Source organism: Loxodonta africana, chromosome 6 (genome assembly GCF_030014295.1).
Source record: "Loxodonta africana isolate mLoxAfr1 chromosome 6, mLoxAfr1.hap2, whole genome shotgun sequence".
In the NCBI taxonomy this organism is placed as follows: Eukaryota; Metazoa; Chordata; class Mammalia; order Proboscidea; family Elephantidae; genus Loxodonta; species Loxodonta africana.
The window spans coordinates 36,561,276-36,577,065 of NC_087347.1; the positions used below are offsets into that span (position 1 = coordinate 36,561,276).

At 39.4% G+C, this 15,790-nt stretch overlaps 1 protein-coding gene across 1 annotated transcript in view; it reads right to left on the reverse strand.

Moving 5' to 3' along the window:
- UNC80 (unc-80 homolog, NALCN channel complex subunit) overlaps positions 1-15,790 on the reverse strand; it is a 216,839-nt gene that overhangs the window by 162,067 nt on the left and 38,982 nt on the right. Inside the window, exons 7-12 of the mRNA XM_064287438.1 lie at positions 14,039-14,300; positions 12,458-12,592; positions 10,675-10,891; positions 9,749-9,889; positions 8,309-8,577; positions 6,331-6,699 (exon numbers count right to left, since the gene is read on the reverse strand). Of these exons, the coding sequence (XP_064143508.1) occupies positions 6,331-6,699; positions 8,309-8,577; positions 9,749-9,889; positions 10,675-10,891; positions 12,458-12,592; positions 14,039-14,300 (1,393 nt within the window). The remainder of the gene's footprint in view (positions 1-6,330; positions 6,700-8,308; positions 8,578-9,748; positions 9,890-10,674; positions 10,892-12,457; positions 12,593-14,038; positions 14,301-15,790) is intronic.

The following is a 15,790-nucleotide window of genomic DNA, read 5'->3' on the forward strand; positions in this document are numbered from 1 at the left end:
AAATGCTGAGAAAAACTGTCAAGGGCTCAAAAAGTAAGCTAACTTTTCTAAAATCTAATATATCAGTTGAAAGAACGGTTAAGCACTTGGCTGCTAACTGAAAGGTTGGTAGTTCGAATTCAGTGGCTCCATGGGAGAAACACTCGATGATCTGCTTTCATAAAGATTACAGCCAAGAAAACACTATGGGGCAGTTCTGCTCCGTCACATGGGGTTGCTATGAATTGAAAATGACTCCATGGCACCTAAAAACCTAACAGCAACAACTAGTGCTAAAGGATATGAATGAAAAACTATTAATAGATATGGACAAACGGAAAAACTACTTAGAGAGAGAGTGATGACTATCAGCATTGAAGACAAATAGAGTTTTCTAGAAGCTACTCTCATCGGCAGGCTTCTGATAATACCACCAGACAAGGATTACTGATAAATTTCTGGAACTGATCAAAGTCTGGAACTTTGAAATCTCTTGGCAGCTTCTGACATTTTTCAGTGATTTTTCTAACTGTATACTTTCCCTTATTGTACAGACATGCACAGGCAAAGTGAGAATATAAAGAACTTTATGGAACATTCAGTTTGATTCCGTCTCTTGAAGCATAAGAAGCTCTCCTGTGATGAATTACAAGGCTTGTTACTCACTGTCTCTTTTGCTCCATCTAATCCTTATTGCTATCGGAGGACATGACTTCCAGGAAAAAAACTTTTGTGAGTTATTTCCAAGAGGTATAAAGAAGCTGTTGCTAAGGAAAGCTGCAGTCCAGTATGGAAAAGCCATTACCTTCAGGAAGCCTCAGCCTGCCTCAGCCCTCCCAGCTACATTCTGCCCAGCTACATTCTGCCTTCAACACATACATCATGGATTTAATATTTCAGCTCCTGGTCCTTAATTGCATAAGACATTAGATAAGTTAACCAGTCTCTCTGCATTTTAGTTTCCTCACCTGTGAATTGAGGATCGCAATAGCTGCCTTTCCTACTTTGTAGGTTTACAGTGCAGAGCAAATGAACTAGTAGCTAGGAATTGCTCTGTAAATTGTAAAGGGCTTTTCCAAAGTCATATGATCAAGTCGACACTTCAACTTTGGCACCAAAAAGCCAAAAAAACCCAGTGCCGTTGAGTCGATTCCGACTCATAGCGACCCTATAGGATAGAGTAGAACTGTCCCCATAGAGTTCCCAAGGAGCGCTTGGCGGATTCGAACTGCCAACCTTTTGGTTAGCAGCCATAGCACTTAACCACTACACCACCAGAGTTTCCTTGGCACTATAAAAAACCCCCAAATTATAAAGTTATAGACATAGAAAAATTACTCAAACGTGGGTAGGTTGTGGAAGTGGTAGGGGGCTCTCTAGACATTGTCATATGCTCTCATGTGGCAGGTTAGAGTCTCTCCACCCCTAATGCTGCATAGTTGGTCTTCCTTTTCTAATCTGTAGGCTCATAGAACGAGTTTGGTGCTGGGTCCTACAGATTCACCCTTCAGAACTGAAGCATTCGTCCTCTCAGCTCCTGGGAGTGCTGGTGGTTGACAACTGTCAACTGAGTGCTTCTCCAGAAATGACCATTAACTAAAGAGAACTACCTATCCCAAGGTCATGGCCTTTTCCTAGGAGCACTCTGCCTCCAATGGCAGATGAGTGAAAGGGTAGGAGGGGATAAAGGCCAGCTCCCTTGCCTCACCTGGGGACAGAAGCCATTCCAGCTGCTGCGTGATAGGCTGAGGCCTCTGTTGTAACTGCATTGCAGTTCAACTTCTTCCTGTGCCCCATCCTACCCCTTTCACACCTCACAGATGTTGATGCTGAGAGCACTTCCCTGTAAACCTTCTGTCACATACCGCCACATCTGAGTCTGTTTCCTGGGAACCCCGCCTAAGACAGCTCAGAAAGTTGCAAATGGAATGAAAGACTCAAGCTTATTAACAGATCATTATTATTTTTTACTAATTTAGAGATAATATTTTAGTTTGGATTCAAACCCTAGCTCCAACCTTTACTGGCTAGATAATCTTGGACAAACCACTTAATTACTGTGCGCTACAAAATGACAATCATAATAATATCTCTCTGCTACAGTTGTAAGGACTGAATGAGTTAATACATGTAAGGTACATACTGATAGCTAGGCAAATGTTAACTATTATTTCATGGCAGTGGAGCTGCTATCCTATGGGGCACCTTTGCACAAATTAGAAAAGATACCCCTCTATGTGGATGAGTTAAAAAAAAGGTGATCTCTCTAAGTGCATGCAACCCCTTGGGTAGATGGCTTGGTGAGCAGAGCTCTGGATGAATTTTGGTCCTTAATGATCCCTTAGCTGAGGATTTGTATGTAGCACACAAATTGTACAGCCATATGTAGTGATGCCTCGGAAAAGGTCATTGTGTGCAAGCGCTTACTTGGAAGATTGTCTCACATTTATTTTTAAATTACTATATGTTTCTTGTCATTACAGACCATCATCAATTACTCATATGGAAGTTCAAGTTGAAAGTGAAGAAAATTAGAACAAGTCCATGAGAGCCAAAGTATGACCTTGAGTATATCCCACCTGAACTTAGCGGCCATATCAAGAATTGACTTGATGCATTGAACACTAATGACTGAAGATCAGACGAGTTGTGGAATGACATCATACATGAAGAAAACAAGAGGTCATTAAAAAGAAAGAAAGGACCAAAATGTATATCAGAAGAGACTCTGAAAGTTGCTCTTGAACATTGAGTAGCTAAAGTAAATGGAAGAAATGATGAAGTAAAAGAGCTGAATAGAAAATTTCAAAGGGTGGCTCCAGAAGACAAAGTATTAAAATGACATGTGCAAAAAGACCTGGAGATAGAAAACCAAAAGAGAAGAACAGACTTGGCATTTCTCAGGCTGAAAAAACTGAAGAGAAAATTCAAGCCTCAAGCTGCAATACTGAAGGATTCTACAGGGAAAATATTAAACAATGCAAGAAGAATCAAAAGATTCTTTGATCTTTATCAGTAAGTTCTCCAAGTCCTCTTCACTTTCAGCAAGGAAGGTGCTGTCATCTGCATAATGCAGGTTGTTAATCAGTTTTCCTCCAATCTTGTTGCCCCGTTCTTCTTTATATAGTCTAGCTTCTCAGATTATTTGCTCATCATACAGATTGAATAGTTATGGTGAAAGGATGGAACCCTGATGCACACTTCTGACTTTAAACCATGCAGTATCCCCTAGTTCTGTTCGGACAACTGCCTCTTGATCTATGTCCAGGTTCCTCATGCACACAATTAAGTGTTCTGGAATTCTCATTCTTTGCAATGTTATCCATAATTTTTTATGATCCACACAGCCCAATGCCTTTGCATAGTCAATGCTGAAAGTGAACAGGATTCGAAGCCCTTACTGACGAAGATCAAAGACCACAGCTTTCAGTATGGATTATACCTCAACATAAAGAAAACAAAAATCCTCACAACTGGACCAAAAATTAACATTATGATAAATGGAAGAAAGATCGAGGTTGTCAAGGATTTCATTTAACTTGGATCCACAATCGACAGCCATGGAAGCAGCAGTCAAGAAACAAAAGACACATTGCATTGGGCAAATCTGCCACAAAAGACCTCTTTAAAGTATTGAACAGCAAAGATGTCACCTTGAAGACTAAAGTTCACCTGACCCAAGCCATAATGTTTTCAATCGCTTCATATGCATTTGAAAGCTGGACAATGAATAAGGAAGACTGAAGAAGAATTGACTGAGTTGAACTGTGGTGCTGGAGAAAAATATTGAATATACCATGGACTGCCAAAAGGATGAACAAATCTATGTTGGAAATACAACCAGAATGCTCTTTAGAAGCAAGCATGGAGAGATTCCGTCTCATATTATTTGGACACGTTATTAGGAGCAATCAGTCCCTGGAGAAGGACATTATGCTTGGTAAAGTAGAAGCTCAGTGAAAAAGAGGAAGACCCTCAAGGGGATGGATTGACACAGTGGCTACAACAGTGGGCTCAAGCATGACAGCAATTGTGAGGATGCACAGGACCGGGCAGTGTTTTGTTCTATCGTTCAGAGTGTTGCTATGAGTCAGATCCGGCTCAATGGCGCCTAACAACAAAAACACCTAACAATGACAACAACAGATGTTCCTTAAAAAAATCTCTAGCTCTGAAAACTCCTTTTAAATAGAATTTTTTTTTTCTTTAGACCTTCAAATATCCTTGGGGTTCAGGTTTCTCTAAAGGCAGGCATTCAGAAAACTGTATCAAGTTACAAACAGGAATCAGAACTGATAATAAATAACATTGCAGCTTTCAGTACTAGAAATAGATAGAAGAACTTCTTTCTGCCTTGATCAATTCCCCAAAGCTGTAAAGTTAGATAAACCCTGTGATTCCACAGAAAATAACAAATGGGTTTGGAGCAGAATAGACCTGTATGAACCACAAACACAAAGCACTTGACCTATGGTCGGGTGTTATTTTATAATTTCTTGGCACTACAAAGAGTATTATTTTGTGGAAATAACTACTAACATTTCTATCTTGGTAGCTGTTTGGAGCTCACATAACCTGGTTTTAAAAAGTTCCGTAGTGATTAAAAGAAATAACATTGGTCAAAATAACATTTATAGTATCAAGCTATAATATCTAACATAGTATCTAGGTGTAAAATAGACAAGAAACTTACAGATCCTCAATAAGAAATGAGATGAAAATACCATTCAAAATGAAATCTTAGAACATAATAATAAACCTCAGAGATCCTCAGCATACATAACAAAACCCTCATCAACTTAGTTGAACTATCTAAGCTTTAATGATAAGAATTAATCAAAATTTCACAACTTTCTCTTATTTTTTCTTTCTAGTTTTCCTTGAGTACCATAATGGACATACCACCATCTATAATCTCTTAGAGTGCCCAGACTAGGCTGATAAGTAAAGAATAGAAAATCAATAAAAGCTTCTATGTTTGCTGCATTTGTAAATTTGGTCCTTGTATCTTGCATTTGTTTGCTAATTTGTGCATAACCGCTGGCTAAATGATTCCTTAGATCTTATGGTCTAAGCCAAAATCCTTTGTGATCTATCATTTAGATAATCATTTTGATAGTTTTCATCTCAGCTGAAATATGGGGATCCTTGGTTTATCTACCCTCAGTGATGTATGGAGAGGTGAGAATTTAGGAACCTTTAGTACCAAAAGATTTTATTAGCATTGAAAAACAACATGTATGTTATTAAGTGTAGGAAAAGAAGACCCTAAAGGAAAATTTCAGAGTCTCAAGAATATTTGTCCAGGAATATTTGGATCACAGTCTTTGTAGTGGGAAGATAGGAGTCATAGTGAGGTGAAGAAACCGATGATAAATTCACTATAAATATGAGGGAAGAGAGACTGGAAAGACATGAAGAAGAAGTTATAGAAGAAAAAGGAGCTCTATCACACTTGTTTAGATGTAAAACCCAGATGTTCTGTAAGAAGAGAGGGGCGGATTACAGCTTAGCTAATTTTTTAATATGTAGATGATAGAACTCGGCACAGCATAATCTTACGTTTGTAAACACTCCACTCAGTTACAGATTGTCACCTGCTAGACATTCAAATCTCTTGTTGATTTTAATTTCTGAACAGCCTTTTTCAGTGAAAGCTGAGTTGAAATCGGTGTAAGTATGTGAACTCAAACTGAGCTAATTCTTATTTAAAGTCCAAATTAAAGAGAAAAACTGATTCTTGATGTTAAACGCAGAGATCACAAGCCAGATGTTGACAAGGCACAGGGAATTAAATTCAGGAACAATCAAAAATAGGAAAACTAAAGCCACTGGGATGACTCATTGAGACGTGGGAAGACGGAGGCTTCTTCTTTCCAAACCAACACAAAATAAACCAACCAACAAACCAAACAAAATTCTCCACTTACTTTCTCCTTCAAAGTGGATGAAGTTGGCTGCCAAAAATGTGTTCCCTGGATCAAGAGAAAGAGTTTTAACTTGAAGGAAAATTAGGTTGGCCCTTGAAAGTTTTGAGAAAGAAGCTGCATATGGTTGTAGACACTATAGCAATGGAGGTTGTATCTGAGGTGTTCTCCTGCAGCAATTACACGACCTGGGTATTAGCCCTAACATTGGCTTGGTTGGCAATGGTTTTTGGATTTAGAATACAGTTTCATGTAACTGTTTCCACAAATGCCTGCTTATAACCTAATGAAGAGATTTCTACCGTAACCACTTTCTTGCTCTAAGGACTAGTTATTGTTCCGAGTCATGAATTGCTGTTCAGCAAGCACTGGAAAAAATTAGAGGCGATATTTTATGAAGACATGAAATGTAGTTCAGTCATACCTTCCCTTGGTTCTTATCACTCTTCTCATAAGGACCACCTCCACCTCCTCCACCACCTCCTCCATCACCTCCTCCACCTCCTCCATCTCCACCTCCTCCTTCTTCTCCTCCACCATCTCCAGCTCCACTAACTGAAGGACCCCCGAATCCACTGGTGGAACTTCCAGATACTCCTTTGAATTGGAAAGTTCCCTCACTTGGTCTCTTTTCCACAGTCTCATTTTCCTTGTTTTCACTCTTCTTTTGATTCTTTTCCACACAGGGAACCACACCAAGTTGAAGCAAACATTCAACAATGTTTAGTGCCACATCGCAGATGCGGGAGCTGATGTCATGGTTAAGGACAAGATAAACAGCCTTCAGAACCACCTGGGGGATGACAAAGATAAACACAAAGTGATTAAGTTACCAGAAGTACCTCTTCCTAAACAAAAAAAACATGAAACCAAACCCATGGCCATTGAGTTGAATTTCGAGTCACAGCAACCCTATAGGACAGAGTAGAACTGCCCCATGGGGTTTCCAAGGCTGTAAATCTTTATGAAAGCAGACTGCCACGTCTTTCTCCCACAGAGCAGCTGATGGGTTCAAACCACCAGCCTTTCAGTTAGTAGCTTAGTGATTAACCTCTTCTTCCTATAAGTTGTTGTTGTTGTTAGGTGCTGTTAAGTTGGTTCCAACTCGCAGCGACCCTGTAGACCAGAGCAGAACTGCCTCATAGGGTTTCCAAGGAGCAGCTGGTGGATTTGAACTGCCAACTTTTGGTTAGCAGCTGTAGCTCTTAACCACTGTGATAGATTTGGTTATTCTGCTAACCAATTTCCTTTAGGCGATTCTATATATTTGGGCATAAATACTGCAGATAATTTTCAGATATTCCTGCTTAAGTTGCATTAGGATTATGTGTATGTGCTTAGTACATAGTATAAAACTCCTAATGAATTAAAAATGTTTACATGTATTATTTCACTTATCTTCTAAAAATTTCTGTGATGTAGACAGTTAAAGGGAATACCGAAACATAGGGAGTTAATGGGAGAGTAATTATTTACCCAAATAGAAATTTGTTCAACTGTTTTTTTGAACTAGAGTGTTTTAACCCTCCATCTCTCATTTTCCACTAATAATAGATAAAGAACAATGACTGCCTTGAGTTTGTAATACAGGAACATTTGCACATTCATAACTGTATCATTATTTACACTTCCATTTTCAATGCAAATATTTGGGTGTTTAAATTATGTCCCTTTATTGATTTTAATATTTTAAATTACTTGCTGAACCTGGTTCCCTAATGTGAAATAAAAATTCATGAAATATAATTATAAAATTTAACAACCCTTTCATTTGCTAATAACCATAATCAAGACAGGCACTCTCGAGACCAAAAAAAACCAAAACCAAACCCAGTGCCATCGAGTTGACTCCAACTCATAGTGACCCTATAGGACAGAGGAGAGCTGCTCCACAGAGTTCCCAAGGACCGCCTGGCGGATTCGAACTGCCGACCCTTTGGTTAGCAGCCGTAGCACTTAATCACTACGCCACCAGGGTTTCCCACTCTTGAGAAAGCAAGCTTAAATCTTTTAACAGACTTCTGTTCATTTTTCCTTGCTACACAGGAGCTTGTAGTCCTGTTGCTTATATAAAAAAAGAAAATAGCTGAGGACTTTTCCCTCTTATTCTAGAAAAAAGGAATTTAATAGCAAATACATACATGCACATATATTTGTATAGGTATCTTTAGGATCACTAATTTTTCCAGATTATAAACATATTCTGAGATTAATCCACTGAAAAAAGAAAAGATGCCTCTTTGATAGTTGACATATTTGTGAAAATTTACATAAGGATAGCTTTTCATTTTAAGGTTCAGCATCTCTAAGAATCTATTTGCTCGTTTTACCCATCATTGTAAAAACTGGAACAAAGAGTCCTTATCTTTCAAGTTTTAGGAAGAAAACCTCATGCTTCTTACAGAAAGATCCAGCATGCCATTCTTGTGGACAAAGTTATTGGTCCCATCAATATGTTCTGTGTCCTCCAGGTAGCTGTAGTTTATGCAGGAGTCGGTGAGACTTCGAGGCAGGTTTGCACATGCCAGGGGTTCATGTGGCATCTCTGGGATAGGCACCTGGTTGCAGAGCTTCCTCATGTGCTCACTGAAAAAGTCTGCATAGCCTACATTGAAGGACGCCAATGTGGTATTGAAGGTTGCAACTGTGATAGTGGAGATCTGGGATCGCACTATTAAAATGAAAGCAATGTCTTATTGTGGCATCATGGTAGACAATGGTGCTATTATTTAAATCATGACCGTAGTCACAACTGTCGCTTTTGCAGATATTTGACTTATAGTTTCAGAGCTATTCTTAACTCTCAGGAAACTGTTGAAAGTGTTGAGGCCATGTACCATCTGGTAAATAATAATAGAAAAATGAGAATTCCAACTGCCTTTGTTAAGGCTGAGGGTAGAATTTAACTGTCATACTGTCATCTAACATTGACTTAGTTTAACCTATCACATCAGTGGGTTCCACCCACTGTTAGATAACACACCACATTGATATAGTTAAACTAGTTGAAGTACAAATTCTGAGTTGTTAAAATATTTGGTTTTACTTCGTATATTTAAGCAAAAACAAACAAGAATTTTTTTTTTTTCTCCTTTGGTTAAGAGTGATGAAAAATAAATTTGTGATGGTAACTAATAGATGTTTTCGAATACTTGGAATTGATTCCTGGTAAAATTTATACTCATAGGTTAAGAACACAGCACAGAACTTGTCCTGGATTCTACCCAGAGACACATGTTTGCTGCACATAGGGGACACATGGCACTTATCTGAAGTGGAAGCTGTCTGAAAAAGAACCAATGGCCTTGGAAGGTAGTGATTTTCCTGTCACTGAAGGTCTACAAGCCTTTCAGAGGGACACCATAGAGGGAAACAAAGCACTGAATCTAGATGTCTTCCAAGGTCCCTTCTAACCCTGTGAATCTATGATCTTTTGAGAACAAATATGAATGATTCATTCCTGCTCTCTCTGAGCTGGTGGTATGGTGTTCATAACTCAAAAATACCAAACCTATTGCTGTCAAGTTGATTTCAACTCACAGCAATCCTACAGGACAGAGTAGAACTGCCCCATAGGGTTGCCAAGGAGTGGCTGGTGGATTTGAACTGCTGACCTTTTGGTTAGCAGCCGTAATGCTTAACCATTGTGCCACCTGTACTGTTAAATAGCTGTTGCTACTAAGGACATTCTAAGAATGGTTACAAGTAAATTGCCAAGTACTATAATACAGGTTTTCAAAAAGCATAAAAAATAAGATTACAATGAATAACGGAACATGGAGTAAACCAAGAAACAGGAAAAGAAACCTTAGTTCCCCCTGCAGAGCCTACCTCTGACTCACCTTCTTTGACAGTGTTTTCTCCGTGGCTGTTGGAGTGGTCCGGCAGGTCACTCACCAGGGTATGGTGGGAATGCGAGTGCCTGGCGCTCAGGCTTTCCATCTCAGTGGCTGCATCAGAACTTCCCCGCCGGCTAAATTTCCCTGACAGGATAAGGGGATTTTAAAATCAGACAGATTTTCTGCAGAGATTTTGTTTTTCCAAAGGACAGCAGTGACCATGGGCAGATATTAGGAAGAGTGTGTGGCCCAGCCAAAATAGCAAGAATTGAACTTGCCTTGGGAATATTTAGGGTGAAAATGATTGATGAAGCTGCCCCAATGTGATGAGGTCAGCCCCATCTAAGCTCAGTGTCAGGAACCATCTTTTATGGCACCACTAGTTGTGGGCTCCTAATTTTAAGTTGTTCTTCTTAGTATGCCCTCCAGAAAAACAAACACTTTCTCTTTCTTCTCTTCTCCTCTTTCTCCCCGTCCTTCTCTTTCTCTTTCTTCTTCTTCCCCCTCTTCTTCTTCTTCACCCCTCCTCCTTCTCCCTCCCCCTCTCTTTCCCCTTCTTCTTCTCCTCCTCCGCATTTTCCTCCTTTATATCATTTATATCAGGGTTAAATAACAGTCTGTCTTTAGATTCACAATGACAGTTAATGTATAGAACCCTCTAAGACCATGTTTACCCATCTAGGATGATCTAAGAAATAGGGCCATTACCTGTCTAATTATATAGAATCCTTACATAATCTATTCAATTATCTGCATTACTCTGGCTGTGAAGACATGGGCTTTATTTTGGTACCTAGGAGTCTGCATTTGGGCCCCAATTTCTTGGCTAAATTATTAAAAAATGATCTAGATTTGGCTGGGAGCCCTAGATTCAGGTTCCTGAACAGATCACTCAAGCTCTGTGCTACTTTGGAAGGTTCTGTGGTCACCTAAAATGGTGGTTTGCCAGCCTCCTTTTTCAATTCCTCGCCTGTCTTCTCCAAGCCCAGAGAAACTTCCGAAGGAGAATGTGCTGCGGGTGGGGGATACATCTAGGTGGTCCTCATGAAGCAGAAAGGGCACTCCCATTCTTCGTGGCCTCCTCTTTCCCGTGTGGTGGAATGGAATGGACCCTTTCCGCTCTCGGTCTTCTTTGCGGCTCTTGAACTACAAGGATGAGAGACAAAGGGTTAGAAAAAGAGCAAAGCAAAGGTAACAGTTTGCTTCCCAGTGGGCTCCATGATTTATAGTAAAATGCAGGAAATGTTACAGGGAGAGGAGACCCAGAAAGTCACTGAATAGCATTCAATAGAGATGGGAGACATGTACATTGTGATCAAAGAGTGAGAGAAACTAAGTAAAAGGTAAAATATTCCATAGATCTTTTTGCTGGGTTGGGTTACAGCAGTGGCCCTCAAAGTACGGTCTCTAGACCAGCAGCATTAGCAACACCTGGGAACTTGTCAGAAATGCAAGTTTCTGGGTTTTACACCAGACATACTGGATCAGAATTCAGAGGCCCAGCAGTCCGTATTTTGGCAAGCCCTTCGGATGATTCTGATACACTCTAAAGTTTGAGAACCACTGGGTTGGAATACAGGATCTGTGAGCCATCATGTGGACCAGCCAGTCTTCTTTTGTTCCATTGTTCAAGACTACAATCCAACATTCCAGCCAGCCAACTTCAAATGTGTGCAGTTGCTCATAAGGAGAGTCAAAGAAGATACAGAACATGAAATGGAACAAAACCACTATTCCCACCAGTCAAACAAGTCCAAGAACCAGTGTACCCACAGTTTAGTCCACAACTGATGGTAATTGGGTGGGAAGATTTTAAAAAATACCAGTGCCTCTGCTTAACCTCCAGAGGTTCTAAGTTAATTGCTCTGGGGTCAGGCCTGGGTACTTGTATTTTTAATAGCTACCTAGAGATTCTCATGTGCAGCCAGTATTGAAAACCTCTTTTTTCTCTCAAATGATCAAAGTTCTTAGAAAAACGATGGCCATTGCCTATTACTGCCCTATCAATAAAGGAAGACATGACTGTTTCTTTAGCTACACTCTGAACTCATAGTTAATAGTATATTCTGTTCTGTTCACCAACAGAATTAAACTAATCATCCTGAAAAAGAGAAAACTAAACCACACACATATATGTTGTTCTACACATATTATTTTATATTTCTCTAACACTAGATATTTACAAAAAAGAGAAAGAGAGGTGAAATGATGGATTCAAAAGAACATGAATTCTTTAACTAGAAGATTTACATTTGAGTTTGGACTCAACCTTTGGCAAACTACCTAAAGTTTCTAAGGCTCAGTTTCTTTTCTGAAAAATGGAAGAATAAGGATTGCTTTTGGATTAAATAAGAACTATTCCTATAGAGTTCTTAAAAAAATGAGATGAGCCATGCAAGTGTGAGTTACTATCACTACTAACATACTACCATCGCCGCCAGACTATTGCAATGGCTTTATATGTATCATTAGAATTGAGCTTTGTAACAGCCCCACAGGACATTTATAATAGGAAACACATTCATACACACAGAGAGACCTGCCCAGAGTTATGCTGCAAGCCGGTGGTATAGCTCAGAGCTGGCCTCTGTTTCTGAGGTCCCTTTCCCACCTCACCCCACACTGCAGCATGATCAGAAGCACCTGATGCCCCACTGATTTTCTTTTTTTTTAATTACCAAAATATCAAAGAGCTTAAGTGGCTCCACTTACCTTCTTAAAAATGTTCATGCCCAAGTCTGAAGAAAGATCTGGGACAGCAGACCTACGCAGATTGGTCAATGAAACCTTGGAAAAGGCCTCTGGGCTGAGCGATTTTTCCTCTTCATTACACTTCATAGTGAGATCCTTAATACATAATAAAGGCAGACTCAGTGATCAAGGATGTAGGGATTTACAGCCAAATGCTTTTCTTATTGCAATATCACATTTTTATTAACGACATGCCTACTGATCTGATATCTATGAATTCTGTAACTGACATGTCCAGTTTTTCAGAATCCAAATCCTGCTACTGAGAAGGAGATATAGTACTTCATATTAATTGCGACTTATGGCTATAGTCCTTATGCAATTTTAGAGATTCTGGAATGCTAAGAAAATAGGGAGGAGATGGATATCACTTCTCATTTTATTAAAATGCTGATGCTTTTCCCTTTAATAATTCATCAAAGCAAATAATCACTTTGGACAGAATCATCTGCTAATATAAAAGAGTATATTTCTTTTTCATTGTAATACTCTTCATGTTTACTTTCAGAACATGCAGAAATTTTGCAGACACAGCCAACTCACATTTAAGGAAACCCAAACAACTGGAACACTTTGCAAATCGCATTTCTCTCTACGTATTCAACACATAACAGTGATGAGAAGGAGGAGAAGAGCAAGTGAGCAAGCTGATATTAGGACATTCATTCCTCAAAATGTGATTTTCAGGGGATGTAACTGTATCAGTACAGTTCTCCAATCATCTGATATAATAGCAAGGCTGTATTTCAAAAAGCAATATTCCCAACAATGACATAGAGGCACTGAAAATTTTTGCATTATGCAAAATGGGCCAAATAATCGTCAACAAAATGCTAGTGTCAGACGTTTTATGGTATACTGATTATCAATGGATTATATGTGAGATCGCTCTATTAACTACTACTTTGATTAGCCAGAAGACCCAATTTTCCACTATTTTGGATGAACAGTTGGCAAAGAATATTAAATATACCATGGACTGCCAAGAGAACGAACAAATCTGTCTTGGAAGAAGTACAACCAGAATGCTCCTTGGAAGCAAGGATGGCAAGACTGCATACTTTAGACATGTTGTCAGGAGGGATCAGTCCCTGGAGAAGGACATCATGCTTGGTAAAGTAGAGGGTCAGCAAAAAAGAGGAAGTCCCTCAATGGGGTGGATTTACGCAGTGGCTGCAACAACGAGCTCAAGCATAGCAACAATTGTGAGGATGGCGCAGGACCAGGCAGTGTTTCATTCTGTTGTGCATAGGGTTGTTATGAGTCAGAACTGACTTGACACAACAATAACAGAGGTTTACTCTAGATCAGCATGTCCAAGAAGCATTTAGATAGCACATCTTTAAATAGTAAATAAGGCACTGAAGAGCAGGACAAAGGTCCAGTAGTAATAAATGGAAGGGAAAGGATAATGGCAACAAAGTAACCATCAGCTAAATTATCAGCACTAGAATAAACAGAAGTTGGATACACAGAAGAAGAAAAAAATCTGTCACGTCCACAGTTGTTGGTTCAAAGGACAATGGAGCAAAACTCTCTTACTTGGGTTTTGTGGGTGTTCACTAGGGAAGGAGCTGCTGCCACCATCGAGCTACTCCTAGGTCTTGGCAGGAGAGGAATATCCGGTTCTGGGGGCTTTTCTGGCTTCTCTTCCAACATGTGTCGCAGTCTCTGTAGATAATACATCAGGGACCACTGAGTGCCCTCCTCAGACCAGTGAGGCTGGAGTAGACAGCGAAGAACAGCAACATCAAAGTAGGTGGCATAGCGGGACCTCTGGCATGGAGGTATCACAAGAGAAGCCCTGTTCCCAATGGCAGAAAGAGATGATTACATTGACAGTCCACACAACATTGTTCATAGCTTTTCTTTTCTCATTCATTCATTCATTCACTTCTTCTTTGCCTGGTTTGCTCTAATATCCTTCTAACTGGTCCCCATCATTCCACATTTGCTGCTTGCCAGGCTAGGACACTTTCTGGAAGCAGATGCATACGATGGAGTTTTGAGGGGTGAATAGGAAATAGGCAGGCAAAGTTGAGAATGGGGCAGGAAGGTGGACTGGCATTTCAGCTGGAGGAGACAACACCTACAAAAGTATGAAGTTTAATAAAATCATGAATTCTAGGGGTGCCATAAGTAATCGGTATAGTTGGTGAGTACCTCGGAAGGGGGCCAATGACATAAGTCTGAGCTATTAAAAAAGTCAGGTTCAGATAATGATGTTTCCTTTACACTAAGCTATCAGGCTCGAGTTTTACTCTGATAGAAAGAGGAATGATATCTGTACGGCCTATTTCATTGGACTATTTTAATTTCAAGTGTGATAACATTATGTAAAAGAATGAAAGAAACTGCAAAGTGCTGAACAAATGAAAATTACACTATGAGAAAAATGAAATCATCTTGAAAACCTGAAAGTTATTTAGACATGTAAGATAACAAAACCAATTTTTTAAAACACTCAAGGCCCTGGAATTCTAATATTAGATTTAAACACATGATTGATTCATTACTTAGTGTTTGATTTTACTCTACTACAAAATTGTTTTAAGCACCTACTCAGTATAATATGTCATCTTAGATGTCTTAGGAGATAGGAAAGTAAGTTCAACTTCTTCACCTTGAGGAACATATGGTCCAGTTAGGATGACAGACAGTAAATGACAAAATATAAATTGAGCAATTCTGGGACTCAAGTTGGTATCTTAAACCTAAAATCTAAACTTGACCCCCAAGCACAATTTCCTCCTGTGTTAGATGATATAAAAGGGAAATTTCTGTACCCTGCTATCATCTTGCAAATGGCCTTACCCGCTCCTAAAGAACTCCAGCAGAAAGTTTAGCAGCCGAGAGTGAGGAGAAGAGGTTTTCATAAACTTCCCGAGCCCATATTTTTTTAATTGGCAGTCATGACTCATTAGTAGGTCAAAAAATTGATCCAACAGGACATGACTACTATTAAAATGTTAACTAGAACAGAATAAAAATATCAGGAAGCATCAAAGTAAAGGCTGATATTGTTGGTAAAACCTTTGTTTCACTTCACACATTTGTCATGAGTCCTGAGTTATATATATTCCTTACTGTAGGTTGCCGTCAAAAGTTCAAAAATACAAACCCAGACCATGTGAATCATTTTCATAGCCTTTCTACTCCTCCATCAAAACACGTGTCACGCTTTGCTGTTTCTATGCTCGTTAATAGCATCATCTGGTTTTCGAAGGGCAACTGCCCATGTACACGTGGGTTTGGAATTCAGTGCTATCTCATAGTCTTATGTCCTTGAATATT